The sequence below is a fragment of the Scomber scombrus genome, chromosome 10 (genome assembly GCF_963691925.1).
Source record: "Scomber scombrus chromosome 10, fScoSco1.1, whole genome shotgun sequence".
NCBI classification, from domain to species: domain Eukaryota; kingdom Metazoa; phylum Chordata; class Actinopteri; order Scombriformes; family Scombridae; genus Scomber; species Scomber scombrus.
The window spans coordinates 21,397,033-21,420,536 of NC_084979.1; the positions used below are offsets into that span (position 1 = coordinate 21,397,033).

Below are 23,504 nucleotides of genomic sequence, written 5' to 3' on the forward strand. Positions count from 1 at the left end.
CCATTTGTCTGTCATAGATTACAGACTGCCACTTAGCACTGACCATGTCCGCCTACCATCCATAGGGAGCCGCTCTCACAAGCCAAAGAAATGGGATATTCTGCATGGAGTAGGGAGCTATAGCAGATAGCAATTCTGAGATATGTCTGTGTGTTAGAGAAACCTTTTAGACAGTAATGGGGGACTGCTGAGGGGGACTGCTAATGTTTGGAGTACATCATCTTGTGAGTGCTGGCCAGCATGTGGTGTTTGCAGTGTAATTCAGAGAAGACCCAGTCGCTGCTGGAGCTGGAACTGAATGGCTGGTAAGGAGTAATAGGAGAGTGTAAAGTGTGAGTGTTTGTTTTAGTGCTTGTGTGTTTTTGTCTGTGTGTGTGTGTGTGTGTGTGTGTGTGTGTGTGTGTGTGTGTGTGCGTGTGTGCGTGTGTGCGCGTGTGTGCGCATGCATGTGTGTTTTTTGTCATTGGCTGAGGTTACACCAGACTGCTAGAGCTCATAAGGCTTTGTTTGATAAACAGCAGAGAGAAAGTCTGTGTGTGTGTTTGTAAAAAGAGCTCGGATCCCACGCCGAATTAAGCTGCTCATTTTTTAAATTTATTTATTGTTTTCAAATAATGCCCATTGCAAGATGACAGGAGTACTGTGGTGTTTCATGCTATGTGCCAAAAATCATCAATTTTAAAGTAGGGTCTGCCATTTCACTTTCGAATCCCTCATGATGGAAAAACAGATCATCTCTCCTCTCTGAGTCACTTTATATATGTGCTATCATGGTGTGTTTAGTCTCACTGTACAGACTCCATCTGTGAGTTGGATTGTCCCCCCCTGCTTGGTTGAAGGGCATTCCTGTGGTGTGTCGCGGCCCTCCTGTTTACCGGCCGCTTTTGAATAAATGGATCTTCAAGGGCAGGTGCTGTGTGGAGGATAGCTTAATTATTCATTACTGAAAGAGAATGACAGTCGCTCTGTTGTTGTTGTTGTTGTTGTTGTTGTTGTTGTATGAGTCTCGACAGGAGGGGCTCTGTGATTCAGACAGTATGAGGCCATGCAGTTAACGAGGGAATAGTATTTATTTCTAATTACTTCAAGTAATAAGTATGTGGATGTCATCAACAAAACATCAAACTACTTGTCACCCTTGCAATGAATTGTACTTGCTGCATCTGAGATGTCTTAATAAAGCTTTCTTTCAAGTTGTCTTGAATAATCTGAAGCTCTGAATCAACTGAATTAACACTAAAAAAGCATAGCAAAATAATCAGAAGGCTTTATTTAGTCAACATTTGGTATCTTTCATTTATTCATCAAAATCTCACAGCTGCTAATTATACTTCTCAAGGCAAACTTATATCCATACATTTTTTTGCTCACACATTTTTTTGCTGTTTGAACGGCAAAGGCCTGAATTTTTATATACATATGGAAGCTATTCAGCAGACAACTGCACATGCGGATGCATTCAAGTACATTCAGGACTGTTGATTTCTGCTTAGATTAGAGCCACATGACAGTTTGTGATTTGTAGAGATACCCTAGTCCACCAGCTCTCAAACTGAATGTATACAAGTTACAGTGGTTATCAGCCATGAGTCTTATGAGGCTCCAGTTGAGTATAAACTGTCTGCTGCAAACTCTCACAGGCATACTGTCAGTCTGCTGGCCAGTACAGCTTTCCAGTTGGCAGCTGTGTCAAACAGTAAATCCCCAACCTACTCCTCGCTGTCTTTTTATAGCTGTTACAAAACCATCCATTAGTATGGTTGTTGGTGCTCAAATGACTGATATACCTGAGTGTTTAATGGCAGGTTTACCTTCGAGTGCTGGACTATTAACATGTTATTGTGTGGTCTCCGACCCTTTCACCGGAGAAATCTATTCCCTCACATCTGTGTTGTGAAGGCTACTGCATGCGTTTGTATTTACGAGCTCTCTGAGCAACTATGAGGAGGAAGAAAACATCTGCTTTTGTTGTGTTTGGAACACATGTTGTCAGTGCGTGTGGGGTGATACTGAAGGGTTGTTTGATTTCATAGAAAGGGTCAGTTCACTGGCAATGTTAATATAAAAAAAATACTGCGAGTAGTCACGTAAAGGCAGGAAATGTAAAGTATGTATTGCATTAACATGTGTTGCATTCATGTTATTGCTCATATATTATGTTAAACACCCTCATACAGGCCAGGATTCAGATTTTCCCTTGTCCCCCCTCCGTAAAAGGATATGATGTCACCAGCAGCCTTGGTACAAACATAAACTTCTTCTGGTAGACCAGAATATATCAACCATGTTGATATTTCAGTTGAATATTGCCAATATGAGATGTGTCATGTGTTCATCTGGCAACCTTAAACTACTCTGGGTCTTTCTTGTATACATGGCCAAAAAATTATTTTAAATTTTTTTTAACATTTTTTTTTTTACATTTTTTATTTTCTTGCAAATGTTTATGTATCAACTATGTTATTCCTGAAAGAAAAAATAAACTGCATATTTCCAGGTCTATACTTTTATTGTGGGGTTCTACTGGAGTATCGTTGCATGATTTACAGCTCAAAAACTCTGTAATTGTCTACTTCATATACTGGCTCATTATGTAGCCCTTCAGTTCAGTTCTGAAACAGGTCATTTTAGCATTCCACTAGCTCCGGAGGCTACGTAAATAAACAGGATGGTTGTAGTAGTAGTTATTTGTCCTGTTCTTTACGTAAAATATGAACTTCTCAGACACATTTGTAAATTTTAATCTGATCCAAAATATGCAAGTAGACAATGCGAACAGCCTGTGGAACAACTTAAGCAACAATCTTAGCAGCAAAACCTACAGAACAGACAGCTGTTTGTGGGTATGCACAAAGGATCTGATGTCATTATGAGGAGGAAGTAAAGGTAACATTGCATGTGAAGTATTCACAGCATCCTGAAACCTGAGATTTTGATTTTCAGAGAGAATTTTTACATACGTTCACCTCATGTGTTAGAAGGTTGACTATGTTTAACATAGATATCCAACATTGTAATCATATATGAATGACAGATAATCATACACAGTGTATTGTGTCCCTTTTAACTTGAAACAGACAACTGGATTTCCTGTTTACATGCGTGTTTAACAAATCCAATTATTGCAGCCAGTGAATAGTAATCACCCTTGTCTGTTGCATTTAAACACACTGTATTTTGAAAGATGCTTGTGTAAATATTTAGCATATTTCTCATTGCAGTGGCTTTGAGAGTTCACAATCAAATAGGGAATTCCAGTATGCTTGCTCATACTGAAAAGTACAAAAAGACTAGACTCATGACAATTAGAAGTTGATTGAATAAAGATGCAAGCACAGTTTGTAGACTTCTCTGTCATGTCTGTGACTTCGTTCGGGAGGTATGTTAGTTCCACGCTAAGGCTCTCTTCCTCTGTAGCTCTGGCCTGCACTTCATTAGCCTTCTTCTATTCCCAGAACTCCTGTAGATGTGACTCCTCTTTTCCGGGATGGAGGAATGTTTCTCCCTTAGGTCTGACTGATGGAACGGGTTGAGGCCTGGGCAGGGGTCTGGGCCTGTTTGTTCAGGATGTGCTGAGAGGGAAGGAGGGAGGAAAAAGAGATGGTCGAACCCCCCCAACCCACTCCCCAAATCCCTCGGTCCCACGGCTGAAAATCACTGCCAGCTGAGCTGACATGCTTATCCATGCCTACATCAGAACTAACGGAGGCTCCTGGTGAATAAAGAGCCAGACGGAGGGACACACGCCATTGTGTAGTCGTTGCTAAATATACTGAGGTCATATTTCAAGAGAAGTACAGACACTATCAGGAAGTGGTCACAGGATAATCATCATTGCTTCATCCTTCACCTCTCCTTAATCCTCATATTATGGACACAACATTCTTATATAAATGATACCATGACTTTCAGAGTTATGCCTGAACCATGTGTCACTTCTGCATCTTCTCTGGAATAACGTCATGTGACTTCCTGCCCTGCTGCCAGTTCACTCCCTCTTTTTTTCCATCTATCACAGTTTAAAACATCTTGAAGTGCTGCTCTCTCCTCCATTTCTGTCTCCCCTTTTCCCACCATCATGAGCGACTGACCTCATGGAGAGTTGGATGACCTCAGAGCAAAAAGTACTGCAGCACTTTATTCCTGCTCTCTTTCGTCTGAGCACACACAGTCATACACAGTCTGGGTGCTTGGTGGAGAGGAAATGCAGCTGAACAACAAAATGGATGGAAAGATGCTGGCAGCAGTTTCCTTTGGGGAAAGGCAAAATTGAAAATGAGCTTTTTCCAAATAATTACGCAAACAATAGGCAATTAATCCAACAGCAAAATAGAGCAGTAGAAAAAAACAATACATCATAAAAATGTTTATACACACATAATCTATTTGCTTTTAATATCTCTACTCTAGAGTACAAAAGCCAAAATGTCTTATTGATCATAAACAATTCTTTAGACTCAATTGTGAAAAACTATTTTCAGTTACACTTGCAATAAGGTGATTGTTTTAAATGCTACTCCCCTCAGGTTCTTTCATTTTAATTTCTATGTACTTCTGTACCTGACACTTCCTTTCATTGTCACTCTATCTAGGTCAGTAATCAATCTTCTAATGAAGAAATCATGAAAGCAGAAATGACCACCAGCTGTATTCTGATGCTGTGACAGCTCGCAAGGTGTGACTCTTAACGTCAGGGATGGTGGTGTCACGGTTTGTGATGACAGATGGTTTGGGAAATTTATCCCAGTAGCGATTATGCAATGAAGTACAGTTTTCACTGTGTTGTACTTGGTTTTGTGTCGGTCCAGCACTATAAAAGCCTTCTCTCTTGGCTGTGTTGTTATGTGCTGGCCCACACTTCAAAATTGTATGTACCTGCTGTCTCGAGGGAGCTTTTTAGCATTCGCTTACCGTAAAGTTCTCCTGTGTCATATCACTGTGGCCTTGGCTGACCTGAATAGGTTGTCTCCACTCTGACAGAAGGAAGCCAGTTAATGTGATGCACAACAATTCATTCCACTGCAGCATTTGGTAGAATAAAACACCTGTGCTACTTGAAAACATGATCATATTTCCATTTGCATCCAAACACATTCAATCATCATCTGCAGGAATAAGGCTAAACATTTCCTGAATGCTATAATTTGTCATAGTTTGGCAGACACTTTCAGCTAACATGCTTTAATATTTCCACAGTCAAATGTTCGGTTGACAAACAAGTGTCTTTTTATACCTCCGTGCCTGTGACAGCCATGGCTGGAGGCATTACATTTTCCTTGTGTTTGTATGTCTGTCCCATATTCGTGAATGAGGTATCTCAGGAATGTCTAGAGGGTATTTCTCTAATTTTGGCACTTAGACTCAAAGATGAAGTGATTCGAATTTGAATTTCTGGCCATAACTCAAGAATTCATAAGCTAATTATGACAAAGTTTCACACAAATGTCTCCTACAATAAAATGATGAAGTGATGACATTTTATATCAAAAGGATATAAAACTTCACTGTGAAATCATAATGTTCTGCAAAAACACTTTTCTGGCTATTATTCAACACCATAACGTAGGAACAGAAGGGGAGATTGTGACCATGTTTCACATTTGGCCAGATACTGATTTGGTGACACTAATCTTGGGTGCCCACCTTGAAACTATGGTGATTGTACAGATCTTCTGTGCTGCAGCGTTAAAATGTGTGTGAAACATCTGCGTTTTAGAATTTGTATCTTCTTTGCAGAAACATCCATATCTGAAGCATTGTTTACTGTCATGGTTACATGAATCTGCTTTAATGGCCAAGTATGTTAAAACATATCAGGAAAATATACTGAATACTTTTTATTGAATTCCTTCAAAGTCTTCACTACAAATATTATGAATCTGGACAGACATAGATATAAACTGCAGCTTGTCTGGTTGGCGGAGGCATGCAACCATGAGGCAGTATTTCTAGTTTGGAAAATAAATTATGCTCAAAGGCATTTCTATTAGTCTAGAAAACTAATGTGTCTAAATCCATTACACAGATTTAAAGTGGCTCAATTGTATGAGTCACTTTTAATCATTTAAGCATTTTGATTTATTTTTACTTCATATTACAACATAGAATACATTTTTATGCAACATTTCACTTTTTCTATTAGACAAGAATAAGCACAAATGAGACGGAGGTTATCAACAAATTACAAATTGGCAGTTTTTTAATGAGACTTAAATTTTAAAAATGACATGTAAGTCCTTTAGGTAAATTAGAGAAGAGTAAAACATGATTAATGTAGTCACAAAGGGGGTTTACAAATACCTCTGCAGTTTGAACTTTTGACCATTTTCAGTTCCACTTTTTCACTTCAGAATTGAGTACTGCTGGCAGGCTGTTGTTGCTAAATGTTGATTTCAGGCTGTCTAATGAAGGAAGTGGATTGTGTACACTGCATGGGTGTGTCAAGTCAGTTCAAACGCATTAGGCTGCCAGCGAACAGTGAACATACTGTACCGTGGAGGAGAAGAAACGTTAGTGTAATGTTAGTTATTGAGGAGGTGGGCACCGCAAACACCCACATCTCAGCTATTTCTACAGGACTGCTGAAGCTGTATTTGCTCTGTCATTTGTCTACTCTAAACTGGACTTTGTAACATTTATTGGAACAGTGTGTTGTCGTTCCGGCAAACATGATGCAACTCCCATTGGTCACTGATTGGCCCTTAAGGTGGCATAAACTTTAGTTTCCTGGAGGAACCTGTGTACTCTGGACCTCACTTGACTGAAAAAATGGTGGACAAGATATGGAGGAAGAGTTGGCAATTTATAGAAAATAGACGGTCTTTTCGCAATAAGAAGGCCTCTTGTAATTCGGCAGAATGTAAGAGTGAGTGAGTAACCTCTTGTTTTTTTCACATTATTTGTGTAAGAAGTAATCTTGTGAGGACAATGGTTGACTGGATGTGTTTAGTTTTTGGAGCCTGTTTACGTGGCATATTTGTTTTCTGAATGTAGCAAAGCAAAATGTATAGGAGCTTTCATATTTCTAATTATTATTACAGAGCTATGCACCAGTATTTTAGGCAGCTAACAGTTGACTGAAATGTGGGTTAGTGTATAGCATGACAGTTGTAGAATCAGCACGTCCCAGAAATGAGTATACTCTATGCACACACTGAGGTTAACTTCTGAAACATGTTTATATATTTCATAACAGAGACTAGACTACTGATATTAAGACTTTATTGGATAAGAGCTTAGGCCATAAATCCCTGAAGTTAATCTACTTTCACTGTGACTTTTCATAAGGAGGATCAGGAAGACACCTGCAATTTACCGTATAATATTTCAATTGCATTATGACTCATGAATTGAGTCATTGTTTAACTTGTACAACAGGAAGACACTCTCTAACCATCCTTTTGCTCTGTCGTTGCAGTGTGGAAGGGGATGGACGGCCCAATGAGAGTGGCCCTTCCCTGGATGGTGGAGCCAGCTATGGCCAGGGCCCGGTGACTCACGGCTCAGCCATCAGCCCTGACCGATTTGACAGCCCACTTTACAGCCACGGGGTTCAGCCTGGGCCTCAGAGGCCCCGTCGGCCTAAGCTCCAGCACTCGCAGTCCATCCTCCGTAAGCAGGCGGAGGAGGAGGCCATCAAGCGCTCTCGCTCGCTCTCGGAGAGCTATGAGCTCTCTGCTGACCTCCAGGACAAACAGGTATCCCAAAGTAGCCCTACTGAATAGTTTGTTTTGGAGTTGGCCACAGTTTATCATGTTGTCACGTCACTAGAGAGATAAAGTGTCATATGAATTTCTTAAAAAGAAACTATGAATATGTGAGTTGCTCATTAGACGGCCAGCTGTGCGTGATTATTCTCAAGGCATATATAGCAGGAAAAGCTATTGATAGATTCTCTCAGAGCCACCGACCACTGGGGTAAACAAATTATCAGTGGCTTCACAGACTATCTACAGCTAAGAAAAGCAATTAAATATCCAACTGGTGGCACAATTTCATAGTTAATTTGCTCTGTCTTTTCTCTAGGTGGAGATGCTGGAGCGTAAATATGGTGGACGATTCATAACTCGGCATGCGGCCCGCACCATCCAGACAGCCTTCCGCCAGTATCAGATGAACAAGAACTTTGAACGTCTCAGAAGCTCTATGTCTGAGAACCGTATGTCCAGACGCATTGTTCTTTCCAACATGAGGATGCAGCTCTCGTTTGAGGGCCCTGAGAAAGTTCACAGCTCCTACTTTGAAGGACGGCAAGTGTCCATGACAGAGGATGGCACCCCGCTGTCCATGATGCAGTCTGAACGTGGGGATATAGAAGTTCATCAGCAGGCTAATATGGCATCTCACCCAGCCCCACAGGGTGATCTGACAGATGCCATCACAGAACTGGAGGATGCCTTTTCCAGGCAGGTCAAATCTCTGGCTGAGTCAATAGATGATGCACTGAACTGTCGCAGTCTTCAGGGGGATGAGGGTCCTGACCCTGAGGCCATGGGCTGCCCTGAGGTGGAGAGGGAAGTGCCCTATCAGGTGAAATCCCACCGCAGGGCAGCTGGACGCATCCACGATGAAACGATGGCATCCTATAGTGATGTAACTCTGTTCATAGATGAGGAGGACATGTCCCCCTCTATCGCTCTGTCGAGGTCAGGAGACCAGCCCTCCAGCACAGAATCAGACTTGCGGTTGCGTTCAGTCAACTCCTCTCAGGAGTACTGGCCTATTGACCCTAAAGATGAGGGTCGTGACACAGACACAAGCTGCCGCAGCACTCCTTCTCTAGAGTGCCAAGAGCAGCGTCTTAGAATGGACCATCTCCCTTTGTTGACCATAGAACCTCCTAGTGACAGCTCTGCAGAGCTCAGTGATCGGTCTGAACGCAGCTCTGTCAAACGGCCACCTGTGTATGAGCCACACGGCCACATCGTAACGTCATCCCAGGCGAGCCCAAAACACATATCCCATGGACCCCCACCGCGAGCGAGCTCCCGCGACGATGACGCACCTCTGCGCCACCGCCACCGACAGCTGGAAAGCCACCTGGCCATCAACGGCTCAGCCAACCGGCAGAGTAAGTCTGAATCTGACTTCTCTGATGGGGACAACGACAGTATCAACAGCACATCCAACTCAAACGACACCATAAACTGCAGCTCCGAGTCCTCATCAAGAGACAGCCTACGAGAGCAGACCCTCAGCAAGCAGACTTACCACAAAGAGACTCGTAACAGCTGGGACTCACCCATCTTCAGTAATGATGTTATCCGCAAGAGACACTATCGCATCGGCCTGAATCTTTTCAACAAGTAGGTACTCAGCTCTGATGGAGCAGGTGCTTGACCAGTTTGCAGTGATTAATGTCCCATTGAGTGGGCGAGATGTTAGAAAAACCTCTTGGAAAATCATTCAGTCACTAAGTGCATAACTATAAACTGTTATCAGTTGTAATTGTATGAAATTCAACTGTATTTTGAAAGATATTTGCATGCCTGGAGTATATCACTTGAGTGTAGCAACATTTGTGTGTGATTTCTTGTAATATAAAGATTGATATAGTTGGAATTGTGCCCCATTTGTTCAATTTCTTAAAGAGGCATTTCAAGTGGGTCAGACCATCGAACACGCTTTAGCAATACTTCAATACAAATTGTAAAAGACAGCATGGTGCAATATGGTGTGTTTGTGTCTGTGTTTGGGCTATGGTATCAAGGAGATATCAACTGTCACCAATAATAATAATTTATTTTGCTTTTACACTCGGTTTGCTCTTGGTTCTTATGATGCACAGTTTTGATCATACCCAGATGCTAATCTTGAATTTTATGAATGAGGACTCAACCAACATTTATATTTAAACATTTATATGAAAATTTTCACTGCTCTACCCATCTCAAGAAGTTGCCTGTATGTATTATTTTTTTTAGAATTCAGAAACATTAAAAGATTCTTCTTTACAGTTGTAAGGTTTATGTGCATTTCTCCAGAAACTAAATCATCCCTGTCCATGCTGGACTTTTTCAGGAAGCCAGAGAAGGGCATCCAGTACTTGACCGAGAGGGGGTTCATCCCTGACACCCCAGTTGGTGTAGCTCACTTTCTGCTGCAGAGGAAGGGGCTGAGCAGGCAGATGATTGGAGAGTTCCTAGGAAACCGACAGAAACAGTTCAACAGAGATGTCTTGGAGTAAGTATGACACAGCTCCAAGTCCTTGTCAGAGTTAATAATAATTAGATAAAAGTTAGCAGAGAAAAGATCGAAATGTATTACATGGTATACTAATGCCCAGTATCACTACAAAGTTATTTGTAATAAAAACACTCAGGCCATTTCTGTAGAGGATTTGACAAGGAAAACAAGCAGACTTAAAAGATCCTGAAGGTAAAATGGATGACTGGTGAATCTCAGAAACCTGTAAGATATCAAAAATATGTTGGTGAGCAGGAAAACACTGGTATTATAATTGTATGGAGTTGTTTCATTGTCTGTCTCTTTTTCTACCTCTTCCTTCTTCTGTGTGTGTGTGTTTGTGTGTGTGTGTGTGTGTGTGTGTGTGTGTGTGTGTGTGTGTGTGTGTGTGTGTGTGTGTGTGTGTGTGTGTGTGTGTGTGTGTGTGTGTGTGTGTGTGTGTGTGTGTGTGTGTGTGTGTGTGTGTGTGTGTGTGTGTGTGTGTACCAGCTGTGTGGTAGATGAAATGGACTTTCAGAGCATGGAGCTGGACGAGGCCCTCAGGAAATTTCAGAACCACATCCGTGTTCAGGGGGAGGCCCAGAAGGTGGAGCGACTCATCGAAGCTTTTAGGTAAGATCACACACGTATGTGAAACGTTACAGGAAATCGAGGACAGAATGATGATTACAAAGAGGAAAGACAGTAGAGAAAACACTGATGCTATTGGCACATAAAGGAACTTCTACTTCTGCTTGCTTCAAACAATGTCATACATTTCCTGATTGTGTAAATTGAGTTTGGTTGCAAGTTGAGATGGTTAACAATGCTGTCCTGTTTCTAGCCAGCGCTACTGCATCTGTAACCCCACAGTGGTGCGGCAGTTCAGGAACCCTGACACCATCTTCATCCTGGCCTTTGCCATCATCCTCCTCAACACTGACATGTACAGCCCTAACGTCAAACCCGAGAGGAAGATGAAGTTGGAGGACTTCATTAAGAATTTAAGGGGTAACCAAACCTATAACTCATATGACTGTGTAAGGATACACTATTTGCAAACATAATATATTTGCTGATATTTTAAAATATGCTACAGTACTTTCAAAACACATCTAAAGACATGTTTTACAATATTTTGCATACACTCATCTCCTAATGTCAAATAAAAATAATTTCCCATTTTTTCTACTTCTTATGTGAAGTGTTGCAGAAATAGTAATAATGCACTTCATCAACTATATCTAATTGTACAATAAAAACAGTTATTAATCATTTAATTTATTTTATCTGTAAATTAAATTATTAATATGATTACATGAATAAATAAACAACATTGCATTATTATTTGATATTTAATGGGCAATAAAAAGAGGAATTATAAAAAATAATAAAATATTTAAATATTGAATATGAATCCATCAATAAATTGTTAAAATTAAAAAGGGATTTGGCAAAAACAACAACAAATTGTATGAATGAATATGAATAAATAATTGCAAATTATATTAAAATATAGGAGTTAATCAGGTATTTAAATGGCAGCTCTTGTTTCAATTTGCATTTCTATTTCCCAGCTGCTATTGCTTGTAGCTATTCAGTTTGCTTAGCCACTCCTTTTAACCTCTCCTTTTTCACAGCAATCAAGCTTCAATAAAACCATAAACTTTTACTGAATATTGCATAGTAACCCAGCTCTTCCCTGTGTGCCAGGCGTGGATGACGGCGAGGACATACCCAGGGAGACTCTGGTTGGCATCTATGAGAGGATCCGTAAGCGGGAGCTCAAGACTAATGAAGACCACGTCTCACAAGTGCAGAAGGTTGAGAAGCTCATTGTGGGAAAGAAACCGGTGAGAAATGTTTATCTATTCTAAATCTATTCAGTAGATGATTATGATCATTTTCATGCACAACATCGTGCCAATGTTTATTATTCTTTAATCACACAGCTAGATCTGTTCTGAATCACTTTCTATAAATATCAGTCACACATTTCTACTAATTTTCCAAAGACTTGCAGCATACAGTCATAGAGAGAACAACTCTTTTTTTTTTTAGGTATTTGGTATTTTTCTGTGAATAGGGACTCACGCCTGGGCTTAGACCTTCACGCTGGTGATTTTAACGCACCTGAAGCCCTTGAGAAATGTCGCCCTGTGCTGCAGTCTGATGAAAAATGGGCACATGATCCCACCTTAGCACATTATAATCCCCACCTAGTTTTAGAGGGAGAAGTTGTTGAAATGCTTGAATACTGCAGTGCTGCCAGTGTTTAACTGACTGGCATATGTTAGATTGCATTAATAAGTTGATCCACCAGTCATTAGTCAATTTAATTCTGTTTTTATACTGAAATAGAGCCATTATCAAATTTAGCTCTGACTGTGCTCCAGCCCCTCAGGAGCATGGCGGAGGAGCATTAGTACATTATTCTGCAGGCGAGGACGTCTCTTTCATGTGTGAAGGTTAACACTGTGATTAACTTAAGCAGCTTCAGGGAGAGGCTTGTCTTGCATGGAAGACTTTGTTTTACTTAGTTTCCAGTGGGATGGAATCTCCTCTGCTCTGCCAGTAACAATTGAATGTATTGAAAAATGATCCCTCGTCACCATTTAGCTGCAAAATGAAAAACCCGTGAGGACACTTGGTAAAACACTTTAGCATTAAAAACCACACTGGAATTCTTCTCCATAATAATCAGGCCTACCACTGCTGCTTGGAGTGGGCTTCTAGGGGAGGATCTGTTTTCATTCCAACATCATTACAGACTCCCTCGAGTCCAGCAGCTGAAAAAGGCCACTACCCCGCATAAAAAACCCATGAGGTGCATCTTCATGACTACTTTATAAGCTATAGGTGCACAGTCTGCAAGGGGAAATCCTTATGTGAGCTAATTAATAACTAAGAGAGATTAAATGTTCATGTTATCAGATTCACTGTAACAAATCCTAACAGCTGCATCGTCTTATTTGTTCTCTCTCTTTGTAGATCGGATCTCTCCATCATGGCCTGGGATGTGTAAGTAGGCTGAATATCCATAAATCATATTACACTGTATATCCTTCATTGTTTCACTGCATGTATACAGCTTCCTGAATCTGTCCCTGGACTTTGCAGTTAATGCACATAATACAGGTAGTTTTAGAGTCTGATGAGCAGTCCTCATTGTTCACCGAACACAGAATCAACAGACATAAATATTTGGGTGGCTTTAAGCTGCACTGTTTACAGATTCTGTGCTCAGCAGGGTGTACATCACAGCTGGGTGCATGTCAGGCAGATGCCTCTCAGTGACAGAATATACTGCAGATCTCCTATTAGTATGAAGATTATTAATATAAACATTTTGAAGGGAGATTGAGTAACCACTGAGTAAGCCTTAATAATACTATAGATGAATACTCCACCTCAACTTTCTTGTTAACAGATTAATAGTTTAACTTCAGTGCAATTGTGATCACAGCAACAATACTACCTTTAAGTTAACTTTCTCTGGTGAAACAAGCGTGTTAAAATGATGACAAACAAAACACTCAGATTCACATTGCAGTATTTATTGCCACCATCTCATCCGTTATTTTGGTACCAAGATACCTGGCTGTGTATTATTATACGCAGTAACATGTTATCCCAACAGTAGCATCATCTGTATGTTTAAGTCTTCATCTTATTTTGGAATATACATGTCCTTAAATCCAGTGTTCTTGTGTGGTGGTTATGAACAGTGTAAGAAAATGAATGGCATGTTTAAAGGACTAAGCTGGAGATGGAGATTGGAGATTCTACATTTTTGTTATTGTCAACAAATCCTGTGAAAAGAGCAACGGCATTAGTCCTTCAGCACTAAGCCTTATCATTTAGTTTCTGATTAGCTGTACACACAGAGCGAGACAAGCACGTTAATCCATCTGATTGACAAATAATTGCTGAAGAAAAGATGGAGAGAGAAGAAAAGAAAAAAAAAAGAGGAAAATAGATGCAGGACAACAAATGAAAATGAAATAAAAATTATGAACAAAGCATACAATTCATCTAACCCACAACCAATTCATCTCTTGCCACATTGCAATTAAAAGAATGACTTGACAGCAGCAATCTGACATAGAATTAAATCAGCAGTTGACTTAATGGCAGCACTTGCACTAAATAATCCCTTAAAACAACTGGTCACTGTAGTTTTTAGCCAGAATTACTCACTGAGTAAATAGTGCTTTTGTTTGGGGCTATTTTCAGTTGTGGATTTGGTGTGTTGGCAAGTATTGACAACAGCAGGAGGGTGTATGTGGGATCAGCTAAAATAAACTACAGTGGCTGCATTCATTGTAATGAGGGGACTTGTCACTCAGTGTAGCAGTGGGGCTCACTGTTGTGTTGTTATTCGTTTTTGGATAACAGTGGAGGTCTAAGGCACAGACTTAGGCTTTTGGCTACATGTTTCCAACATGTCAGCACATCTCCTCATACATACTACATACATACACACTACAAACGCTGTGCATAATGCAAAACACATAGGAGGAGTAAATCAGTCATCATTCGGCTACACCCTCTTTAAATTCTACCAAGGTTGACTTCTGTTCCTTATTACCCTTTAAACACCATAGTGACCTCTGAAGTGTCGGTGTCTGTTCTGTTCTCTTTTGCCTTGTAGGTGCTGTCACTGCCTCATCGCCGGTTGGTGTGTTACTGCCGTCTGTTTGAAGTGCCAGATCCCAACAAGCTCCAGAAGCTGGGCCTCCATCAGCGGGAGATCTTCCTGTTCAACGACCTCTTAGTGGTAAAAGTCCTCTCCTCTCAAAAGTCTTCTCTCAAATCGTTATTTTTTTCGAGCCAACCCTTATATCAAACACTCTGCATGATTTCAGGTAACCAAGATTTTCCAGAAAAAGAAGAACTCGGTGACATACAGCTTCAGACAGTCCTTCTCTCTTTATGGGATGCAAGTAATGCTTTTTGAAAATCAGTGTAAGTAGCACAGAGCTCTTCTTTATATCAGGTCTATATTGCTGTAGCGTGTTCGCTGACAGTGTTTACACCGTCCTTCACAGGATTTGATTTAACACATCTAGCAGAAATGGGAAGTCAAACCAATGGACTGTGACATTGTTTATACTTTCAAAACTTCAGACCGATGTGTTTTAACTTGGTTTTGATCAATGGCCCATGTGTAAATGTCTCTCCCTCTCTGTTTGCCATTGGCCCAGATTACCCAAATGGAATCAGACTTACATCAGCGATACCAGGTGCGGACATCAAAGTCCTCATCAACTTTAACGCACCCAACCCCCAGGACCGCAAGAAGTTCACAGACGACCTACGAGAATCCATTGCTGAGGTCCAGGAAATGGAGAAATACAGAATAGAGTGTGAGCTGACTTTTTTTTTTTTCTTCCCACCCCACCCCACCCCCACCCCCCCGCTCTCTTTGGGTCTACCTCAGGCTATGCAAAGTAGAAACAGGGCATGGTCCTCATTACACAACTGCAGTTTACGAGCGAGAATGTTTACAGAGTTCACAGGATGGCTACCAGAGGAGAGAGCAGATTTTTTTGGATGGGCTGTTTCTGCTGTGATATACGTACATGAACAGGATGTTAGGAATTATGTAGATCAAAGGATGGGTTCACATTTTTCAAGTCCGTCTTAAAACAATAGTCAAGTGCCCATAAGAACATTAAAACAGGTTTTGCTCTCTGTAATCATTCTTCCTGTTCATACTGACCATTAGATCAGTCTCTTAATGTACTTAAAATATAAGTGATGGGGGTCTTCGTTTTGAGGTTTATTTGAAGATAATATGAGGCTTCAGCTATCTGAGTTCAAATAGTTCAAAAAGTGGATCTCTTCCACAGTTTTAGGAAAGGCTTGAAAAATTGTTACCCTATCCTTTAATAGTGGGCGTTGATGAGTTTCAGGCAGGAAAAGGTGGAGGAATATATTACAGAGAAGTTTTAAGAGTCATATCTTAGCTAGAGTGAGATGTTAAGTACTTAAACCACTTCCACTTACCTCAGTCTTTCCTTGGATCCTCTCCACAGCTGAGCTGGAGAAGCAGAAGGGGGTGGTGAGGCCCAGCATGTCGCAGAGCTCCGGTTTGAAGAAGGAAGCTGGCAACGGGAACATGAACCGTGCCAGCCTGGACGACACCTACGCCATGGGAGAGGGCCTGAAGAGGAGCGCCCTCAGCAGCTCCTTGCGAGACCTCTCCGAAGCAGGTACAGCCAAAACGTCTTTTTCTTTACCAGCCGGTTCTTTCATGGAAACGCGTTCTCCTTCTGTCATCCACGTCTCTGTGATGACGTCAAAGGGATGAAAATAGCAAAATGTTGTTTCACGGCACCATACATTGATTTTAGAGCTCTCCCCTTTAAATCCACTATCTCTCTCACTCATGATTGGGTAGTTTGGTCTTAACAGTGTGTCCTTTTTTTACTCAGAGTAACAAAGACTGAATACAGACCTATTTGAGAAGCGGTTAATTGTTGAGAAATGCAGTTATGATTGATTATTCTAGATCTGTCCTCTCAGTGATGAATGAAATTGACGGGCAGTTCTCACCCCTGATCATTTGGATGCGTTTATTTATGAACATTTCCATTCATGTTTTTATCGTCACTTTTTTTTTTTTTTTTACTAAGCACTTTTGCATTCCTAAGTTTGTTTTATCTTAAAACATTTCATAATAATCTTAAGTTGTATTCAAAATATCATGTGCCATTTCCTCTCACGTATATTTTTGAACCAAACAAATCAGTGCTGATGCGCACCATTCTTACACAGCAACGAGATCAAGACTTAGTCCCAGTCCTGGTGTTAACAGTCATTTCACTTCCATGAATATCAGTGTTTAACACAGCTGCTGTGTCTTTTGAAGCAAGAATACATTCCATTCATTACAGATAAGAGCTACGTGAAGTTATCAGGTGATTAACTTGATAACAAAATGAAATCCAGTCAGGGGTCCGTCTCATTGTTGGTAATACGATACGCTTTGTTCTTATGATCACTACCTCAACGGGAAATGATAGTTCAGACAGTGAAGAAGTCCTTAGGAGTCTGTTCGCCCTCCTGTCTCCTGTGTTTTTCGATGCAGGATGTGGCATGTTAGTGGGGTCATTTTTGTTAAGTGTTTTCTTTTTCCTTTCCTGCCATACTCCATTTCATGTGTATTTACTGTGTTATTTCCATACACATCAGGTATTTTCCTGTTCATGTGTGATTATTGGTCATGTATCATTGGCTGAGTGTGCCTAACAACAGCGAAAAGTGCTCTGTTTGCCCTCAGACCTGTATATGCCTGTACATCCCATGTGCAACAGCCACTGTATTGCTTTTGATGTGTCTCCTCCTTTTGTGACTGTCACTGAGACTGGCTTTTTGCCAACTTTGACCCTTATGAAAATCTGCATCTTGTGACAACATTAAGAATTAGTTGTCATATTCTATCAAGACAAAAATTTTGGGGGAAAAATTGTTTGGGCATCATTCGTGTATGTGTTTAAAGTAGCCTGCAATCTTTTGGTAAAACTTTACTGTGGATATTAAATATAACGCTCATGGAGTCATTGAGATAATGAAATGTTTTCAAAATTATTAAAATGAATGAGCCGCCAGTTAGAAGTGCGTTTTATAAACTTTAATGGCTTACATATGAACGCAGCTTTAGTTTTCAACCTGAGTGAAGACGTGACTTCACAATAAAGATAGCCACAGTACCACCTGTCACCCACCACCCTTCCAGACCTGAACGCCGTATCCCCACCCCGTCAATATTTGGACCTTACTCACAGTCACAATCCACTGCAATGCCCCCTACGGGACTGGTGGGCGGCCTTAACGTCTGTAGTTAATCCAGGAGTGCTGTCGATCTCTAATCTGTGGTATTGCATGTCTCGGGCAGGCAAGCGGGGGCGTCGCAGCAGTGCAGGATCACTAGACAGCAATATGGAAGTAAGTTGGAAGCAGCTGGTATCCAAGCTACTCTCTATGTGATGATGTGCACTGTGAAAACACACCATTTATTTTTGGTCTTACACCTTCTTTGCTTCATAGACTCAGTCCATTTGTTTGGATCATTTATTTTTCCTTCCTGGGATGCCTTATGACCTGCTTGCCTCAGTTAGTGTGCATGCATGGGTTGCCTGCCTCTGATCCTGCCCCCTTTTTGGAAGCCAGAGATCTCCTGTTTTTGGTCATGTTATATGACCAATATACACTTTTATCTTCAAACAAGCATGATTTTACTAACCCATCCTCTGATCCCTCCCCTTGTCGCCTGTCTCTGTCTTTCATTCAATCACATCCAAGCGGTTTTTCATTTGGTTCTCCTTCTCTGTGGCAGGGTGGTAGCTCTGTAAGACTATAGGAGACTGTACATCTCTTGCAGCCCCTCTCCCTGTCCGGATCTTTCTTTTTCTCTTCTCCACAACTTCTCTTAACTGCTGTAAGGTTCAGGGAGGAACGTAGCCTTCATAGTCTGAGGTCTACTGACGGGCTTCACACAGACTTATAAAGATGTGGATTTCATTCATTCATCTTTCACTCATTCCATGTGTTCATGAGTTCATGTGTTGGTTTGAAGTCTGGGATCCTGAAAATTTCATTCTGCTTTCAATGATGTCATATGGTCTTTCTCCAGTCTTAGATGAAGCATGTGGAAAACGAACAGCTTTTTTTATTATTTTTTAAAGTGAATTCATACATGGATAGTGAGTAGCGTTTGACCCAGGGGGAAAAGTGTCCAGGCCTGTTGTGAAGTCTGCACACAAGAGCTCAGTTCCTCCTGCCCTCTGACCTTTAGTTGAATGCTAATCTGTGGATGATGAGTTTGCCTGTCACATCCTCTGCATGTGGAAACTATGCCTCAATTGATTTTAACAAGTTGCATGTGTGACTATTAGTGAGTTTTGGCACACTGACTGCAATGAAGATGAAATGTTGTCTTTTTTTACCCTTGTCATTATTTATGCTCCATATGGTATTTTATGTCATTAGTCTAGTTACAGATTTGCTTTTTCAAACCAGTTAGCTCAGAGCTTCTTTTAATCTAGGCTCCCTTCATCATGAAGTGTTTGCCCAAGCTGAAATATTCCTAGTGTTGCTGCTGCCTATCATGAAAACATTTTTAGTTTCTCATTTGCATGCCCTAAACATTTTGCTACTTTTTTATCTGAAATAAGTGAATTCATCCTGGTGGTGCCTTGCAGCTGTAGTTTAGTGGCTTGTCTGACAGACATGCTGTTACTTTTTTCCGTCCTACAGGGGTCCACCATTAGCAGTCCTCACACACGCCGGAGAGCCACCACACCACGCGAGGGCGCACCCCGCAGCCATCCCTCCATCCCTAACTCAGCATCGACTTCCATCCTTGGGTCCCTCTTTGGCAGCAAGCGAGGCAAACCGTCATCCCAGAGCCACCCCCCTTTTCCTGCACCCGGTCAACCCACTCTCATATCCCACAAGCCCCACCCGACCAACCTGCACCACACAGCACAGGTAGAACATACAGTGCAGCCCCAACACCACGGTCACCATTCCCAGTACTGCCAAGTCCCACAGAACCCACCGCCTTACCACCACCATCACCACTACCACCCCCCTCCCCACACGCAATACCACCAGCACGCGGCCTACCCCTCACACGCTCACCAACACGCCCACTCACAGCACAGCCATTACAGCCAGCATTCACATCACGCCTCACACTCCCAGCATGCCCCTCACCACCACAGTCAGCAAGCGGGTTCGGCACCTGGCGGACCCAAACCTAAACACAGTGGCATCAGCACCGTAGTGTGATGCTCCTACCACAGAGAGGAGGGCGAGAGGAGAGATGAAGAGGGAACTTAATGAAGGAGGGACAATTGCTTACACCAAAGGGACTGACAGCATAACTCTATGGCCTGTCCACTGTGTTTTACTGCTGCTGTGATGGAAACCAATCACATGCAGTGACCTTTTTCACCTCCAGGTCCAACTAATATGCAGGATGGAAATCGGACTCAAATCTTCCACTAGGGGCCTTTACTAGTTTGCCTGATTATGGGCTTGGCCCCATCAGGGTTTCATGGGAGGGGAAGGAGGGGTTCTGTACAGGAAGATGTTCTTTGTTTTCCACACATACACACCACCTGGCCGTTACGGCTGAAGAGGAAAAAGTCTTTTCTCACCAAGCCGCTCCCAACTGCTCCATTCCCTCAATAGCCTGTCTTAACCTTCACAGAATCAGGAGGAAAGACGACCTGAGACGAGAACGTGGCAGACTGTTTTCTCTGTCACAACGACGGCATCATTTCTTGTGCGCAGCCTTTCGGAGGTCAACTTTCAACACTTCTTTTTTTGGTTTGCAGATCCTGCCATCATATGAATGCTATTTGTTGTTGCCTCCCGTAGAGCTCATATGTAGTGACGAAACCTAGATATAATCATTTCACACTAACTTAAATCAACGGACAGGTAAACAACTGAGTCAACCGTCTCAGTCATAGTAGTTCTAGTGCTGTATTTACTGTAGATGACAGCTATATGTGTTGTCTCCTAGCTCTCATAAATAAATGTGCCAATTATTAATGCATAATCTATTTAGTCAAGACTTCATGTACAGTATATTGTGCGTAAACTAATTTGTAAGATTATACTTACAATTATTATTATCAGCAAAAATGAATTTTATCAGTATTATACTGACTCTGTGGTAACAGGATGTAGATCTGAAAGGAGTGAACTCCCATTCAGTCCGGCCTATAATCTATTGTGGAATTTTTGCCTTTCAAATGGATCAGAAGGAGCCGCTGGATTGCAGCTGTTGCATATGGGCCTGAAAACACTGTGCAGTCCCAGCTGAAGCCTCAGAGCAGACTTTTCCTGTCATCTCTAACTGTTGATCAGCTGGTTGGATGTTTTAATTTCAGTTTATTACTCATACTGTGGCTGCTTGAACTGTAAAAAGTAATGAAGATTAGCAGTGAAAAGACATTTAGATACACTCAGAGGCTCAGTTTACACATGGACCCACAGAACATGTTGTACAAGTGTGTTGCCTTTAACATATGCAACAGCTGCTCTCTTGACTCATAAAATCAAAAACACTTTATGAAATTTTCTTTTGCCTTGTTTAGTATATTTTTTTATTCACCAACAAAGTTTGGTGAATGAATAAAATCAGTTCTTACATAATGAAGTATTTTTTTCATCTTTTTTCTATCATGTGTGCAATACCTTTGTACTGATTTTGTACATTAGGAACAAGCAAGGTGTCCCTCCGATTTGTGCGTTTTCATGTTGCGTCATTTATTTATTTATTTTTTTGTTTTTGACCCCCTTGTCAAGAGTCTTTTTCTCTGTAAATTAATGTGTGGCTGTCCTCATGGTCTTTTATGAGAGGTACAGGCTCGGAGTTCAGTGGAATGTCTAGTAAGTGATTTTTTTTTGCATGTGATGTTATTGATGTGAGGCTATCCTCTGCACATTGTATAACAAATCAGTGTTACCATAGCAAGTTTAAGTGCAATCATGTTCAGAAATGCAGACTTGCACTGAGAGTGGAAGTCTGTCATCATGTTGTCCAGGAAGAGATTCAGGTGAAAAAAAAAAAAAAAAAAAACGTTTTTTTTTTTTTCATTTAAGAATATATAAATACCTACTTACACAGTTCACAGTGGAAAGAGGATTGTGTGTATATATTTTAATAAAGGAATACGCTTCTCTTTGGGCTGAACAGAAATATTTTGCTGGATAAGCACATATGAAAGTTCACTTTCATTTTTTCAGGAAATGCAGTTATAATATACAGCAGAAATGCAAACTGAACAAAGGAACTGGGTATATGTAAAGAATAACTTTCTACATTCTACAAATAAGAGTCTATTATAGTGTGTAAATTAGTGACAGTAAACTGTTTGTCCCAATATTCAGGTTGTAAATGTATTTTAACATTCACAAAGAAAACCATTGCCATAAGTCAGGCTTATTCTCACACATTTCTCCTCATGGGAATTAATGAAGAAAGTTCAGATGACAGACATATCACATATGGGACATTAATGATCAGTTGAATGTGTCTTTCCATTGATTTCATATTTTTGCTATATAATTCTGAAATCTTGGGATGATGTAAAACCGAGGAGTCTGTTTATTTTTGGTGTGTGTTGTAGTGCTTCAAATGTCTATAGTCATTCTTTGTGAGAAAGTACTACACTGCATGGATCTGATGCATCATGTGTCCTATTCACTGTGAGCTGATGGGGGAAAAAAATATCAGCCTATACATTTTGACTCTGGTTTTTTTGATTAATCTGGAATTTCCCGATGTTGACGTGTTCTTGCTGTTTCATGTTAGGCTGGTAGTTAATGAAGCTCGGCATGCATTTCATCATGTGTACATTACAAACAAACAAAAACATTGCACTTCCGTTGCTGAGGGCTTTTATCATGTAAATATGGGATTTTGATGTGTAAACACATGAACTGCTTGGAAGGACGGTTTATCTTTATGAAACTGTAAAGGGACCAAGATGGCGGGGTTAAGGAGCTGTACATAGTGTGTATATGATCAGTACTTTATTCTGATATCTGCAGTTAAGATCAGGATGTATAAACATCACCTCATAGATGGACGTGAGGGGGTGATATATGAACATATCGATTGTCTCTGCCTCCAGCTGTCGGGAACTGACATTTGCTGTAGAAAATTAAAAAAACAGACTGTTAGAAAGTTCGTTGTCATTTACATCCAGCTCTCTTTTCATACATGCAACCCTTCCAAACACACACACACACACACACACATGCTCATACTGCACACACACAGACACACATCCTGCTGCAAGCTGTTCAGTCTGGTGTGAGACACATTTAAAAAATTAAAATAAAAAAAACAAGGAAAAGACAAGAATGGCCTCATTTATATGTGCATTCTGTTTGTACAGTGAGTAGTGAGTCAGTAAGACCCCAGTTATTGTAAAACTTCAACTGTGACAATGTTGAGAACGCAAAATAAACAAATATATGACTTATGGTATGAATGTGTTGTTTTTGCTCTCCAGTGTATGAACTTTTTTTTTTACTATTCAGTTTACCACTTTATATTATGGAGTTTAAAGTCAGCTGCCAGTGTGACTCAAAGAAAAAGGAAATTGTTTTTATTTCTTATTCTGCATAATTCTTATTCTTTCCTTATCTCAGGACTCTCATATCTTCATGTCAAGGCTCCAGCAATACTTTCTACTACTGTTGCAGCATTTCCACTAGAGGGCATGCATTAAAGTGACATAAAATGAAAAGGAAAATCTGTGCCATTACACCACCTATGGGCGAAAAGTGTACTTGCTACACAGTTC

General features: G+C 40.9%; 1 protein-coding gene across 3 annotated transcripts; it reads left to right on the top strand.

Moving 5' to 3' along the window:
* The first annotated feature begins 209 nt into the window (after positions 1-209).
* Positions 210-23,185, top strand: LOC133987212 (IQ motif and SEC7 domain-containing protein 1-like). Of its 3 annotated transcripts, none has more exons than XM_062426506.1 (14): positions 210-305; positions 7,418-7,697; positions 8,026-9,305; positions 10,021-10,182; positions 10,675-10,797; positions 11,009-11,175; positions 11,878-12,017; positions 13,156-13,185; positions 14,819-14,944; positions 15,033-15,132; positions 15,372-15,533; positions 16,206-16,382; positions 18,068-18,117; positions 19,429-23,185. In XM_062426506.1, the coding sequence occupies exons 1-14, from the start codon at positions 241-243 to the stop codon at positions 19,963-19,965; spliced, it is 3,399 nt and encodes a 1,132-aa protein (XP_062282490.1). In that variant the 5' UTR covers positions 210-240; the 3' UTR covers positions 19,966-23,185. The 3 variants fall into 3 exon arrangements, with proteins under 3 accessions (XP_062282490.1, XP_062282491.1, XP_062282489.1); XM_062426505.1 differs by lacking the exon at positions 210-305 and adding an exon at positions 6,464-6,869; XM_062426507.1 differs by lacking the exons at positions 210-305; positions 18,068-18,117 and adding an exon at positions 6,463-6,869 and having other exon boundaries at positions 19,429-19,574.
* Positions 23,186-23,504: the final 319 nt, after the last annotated feature.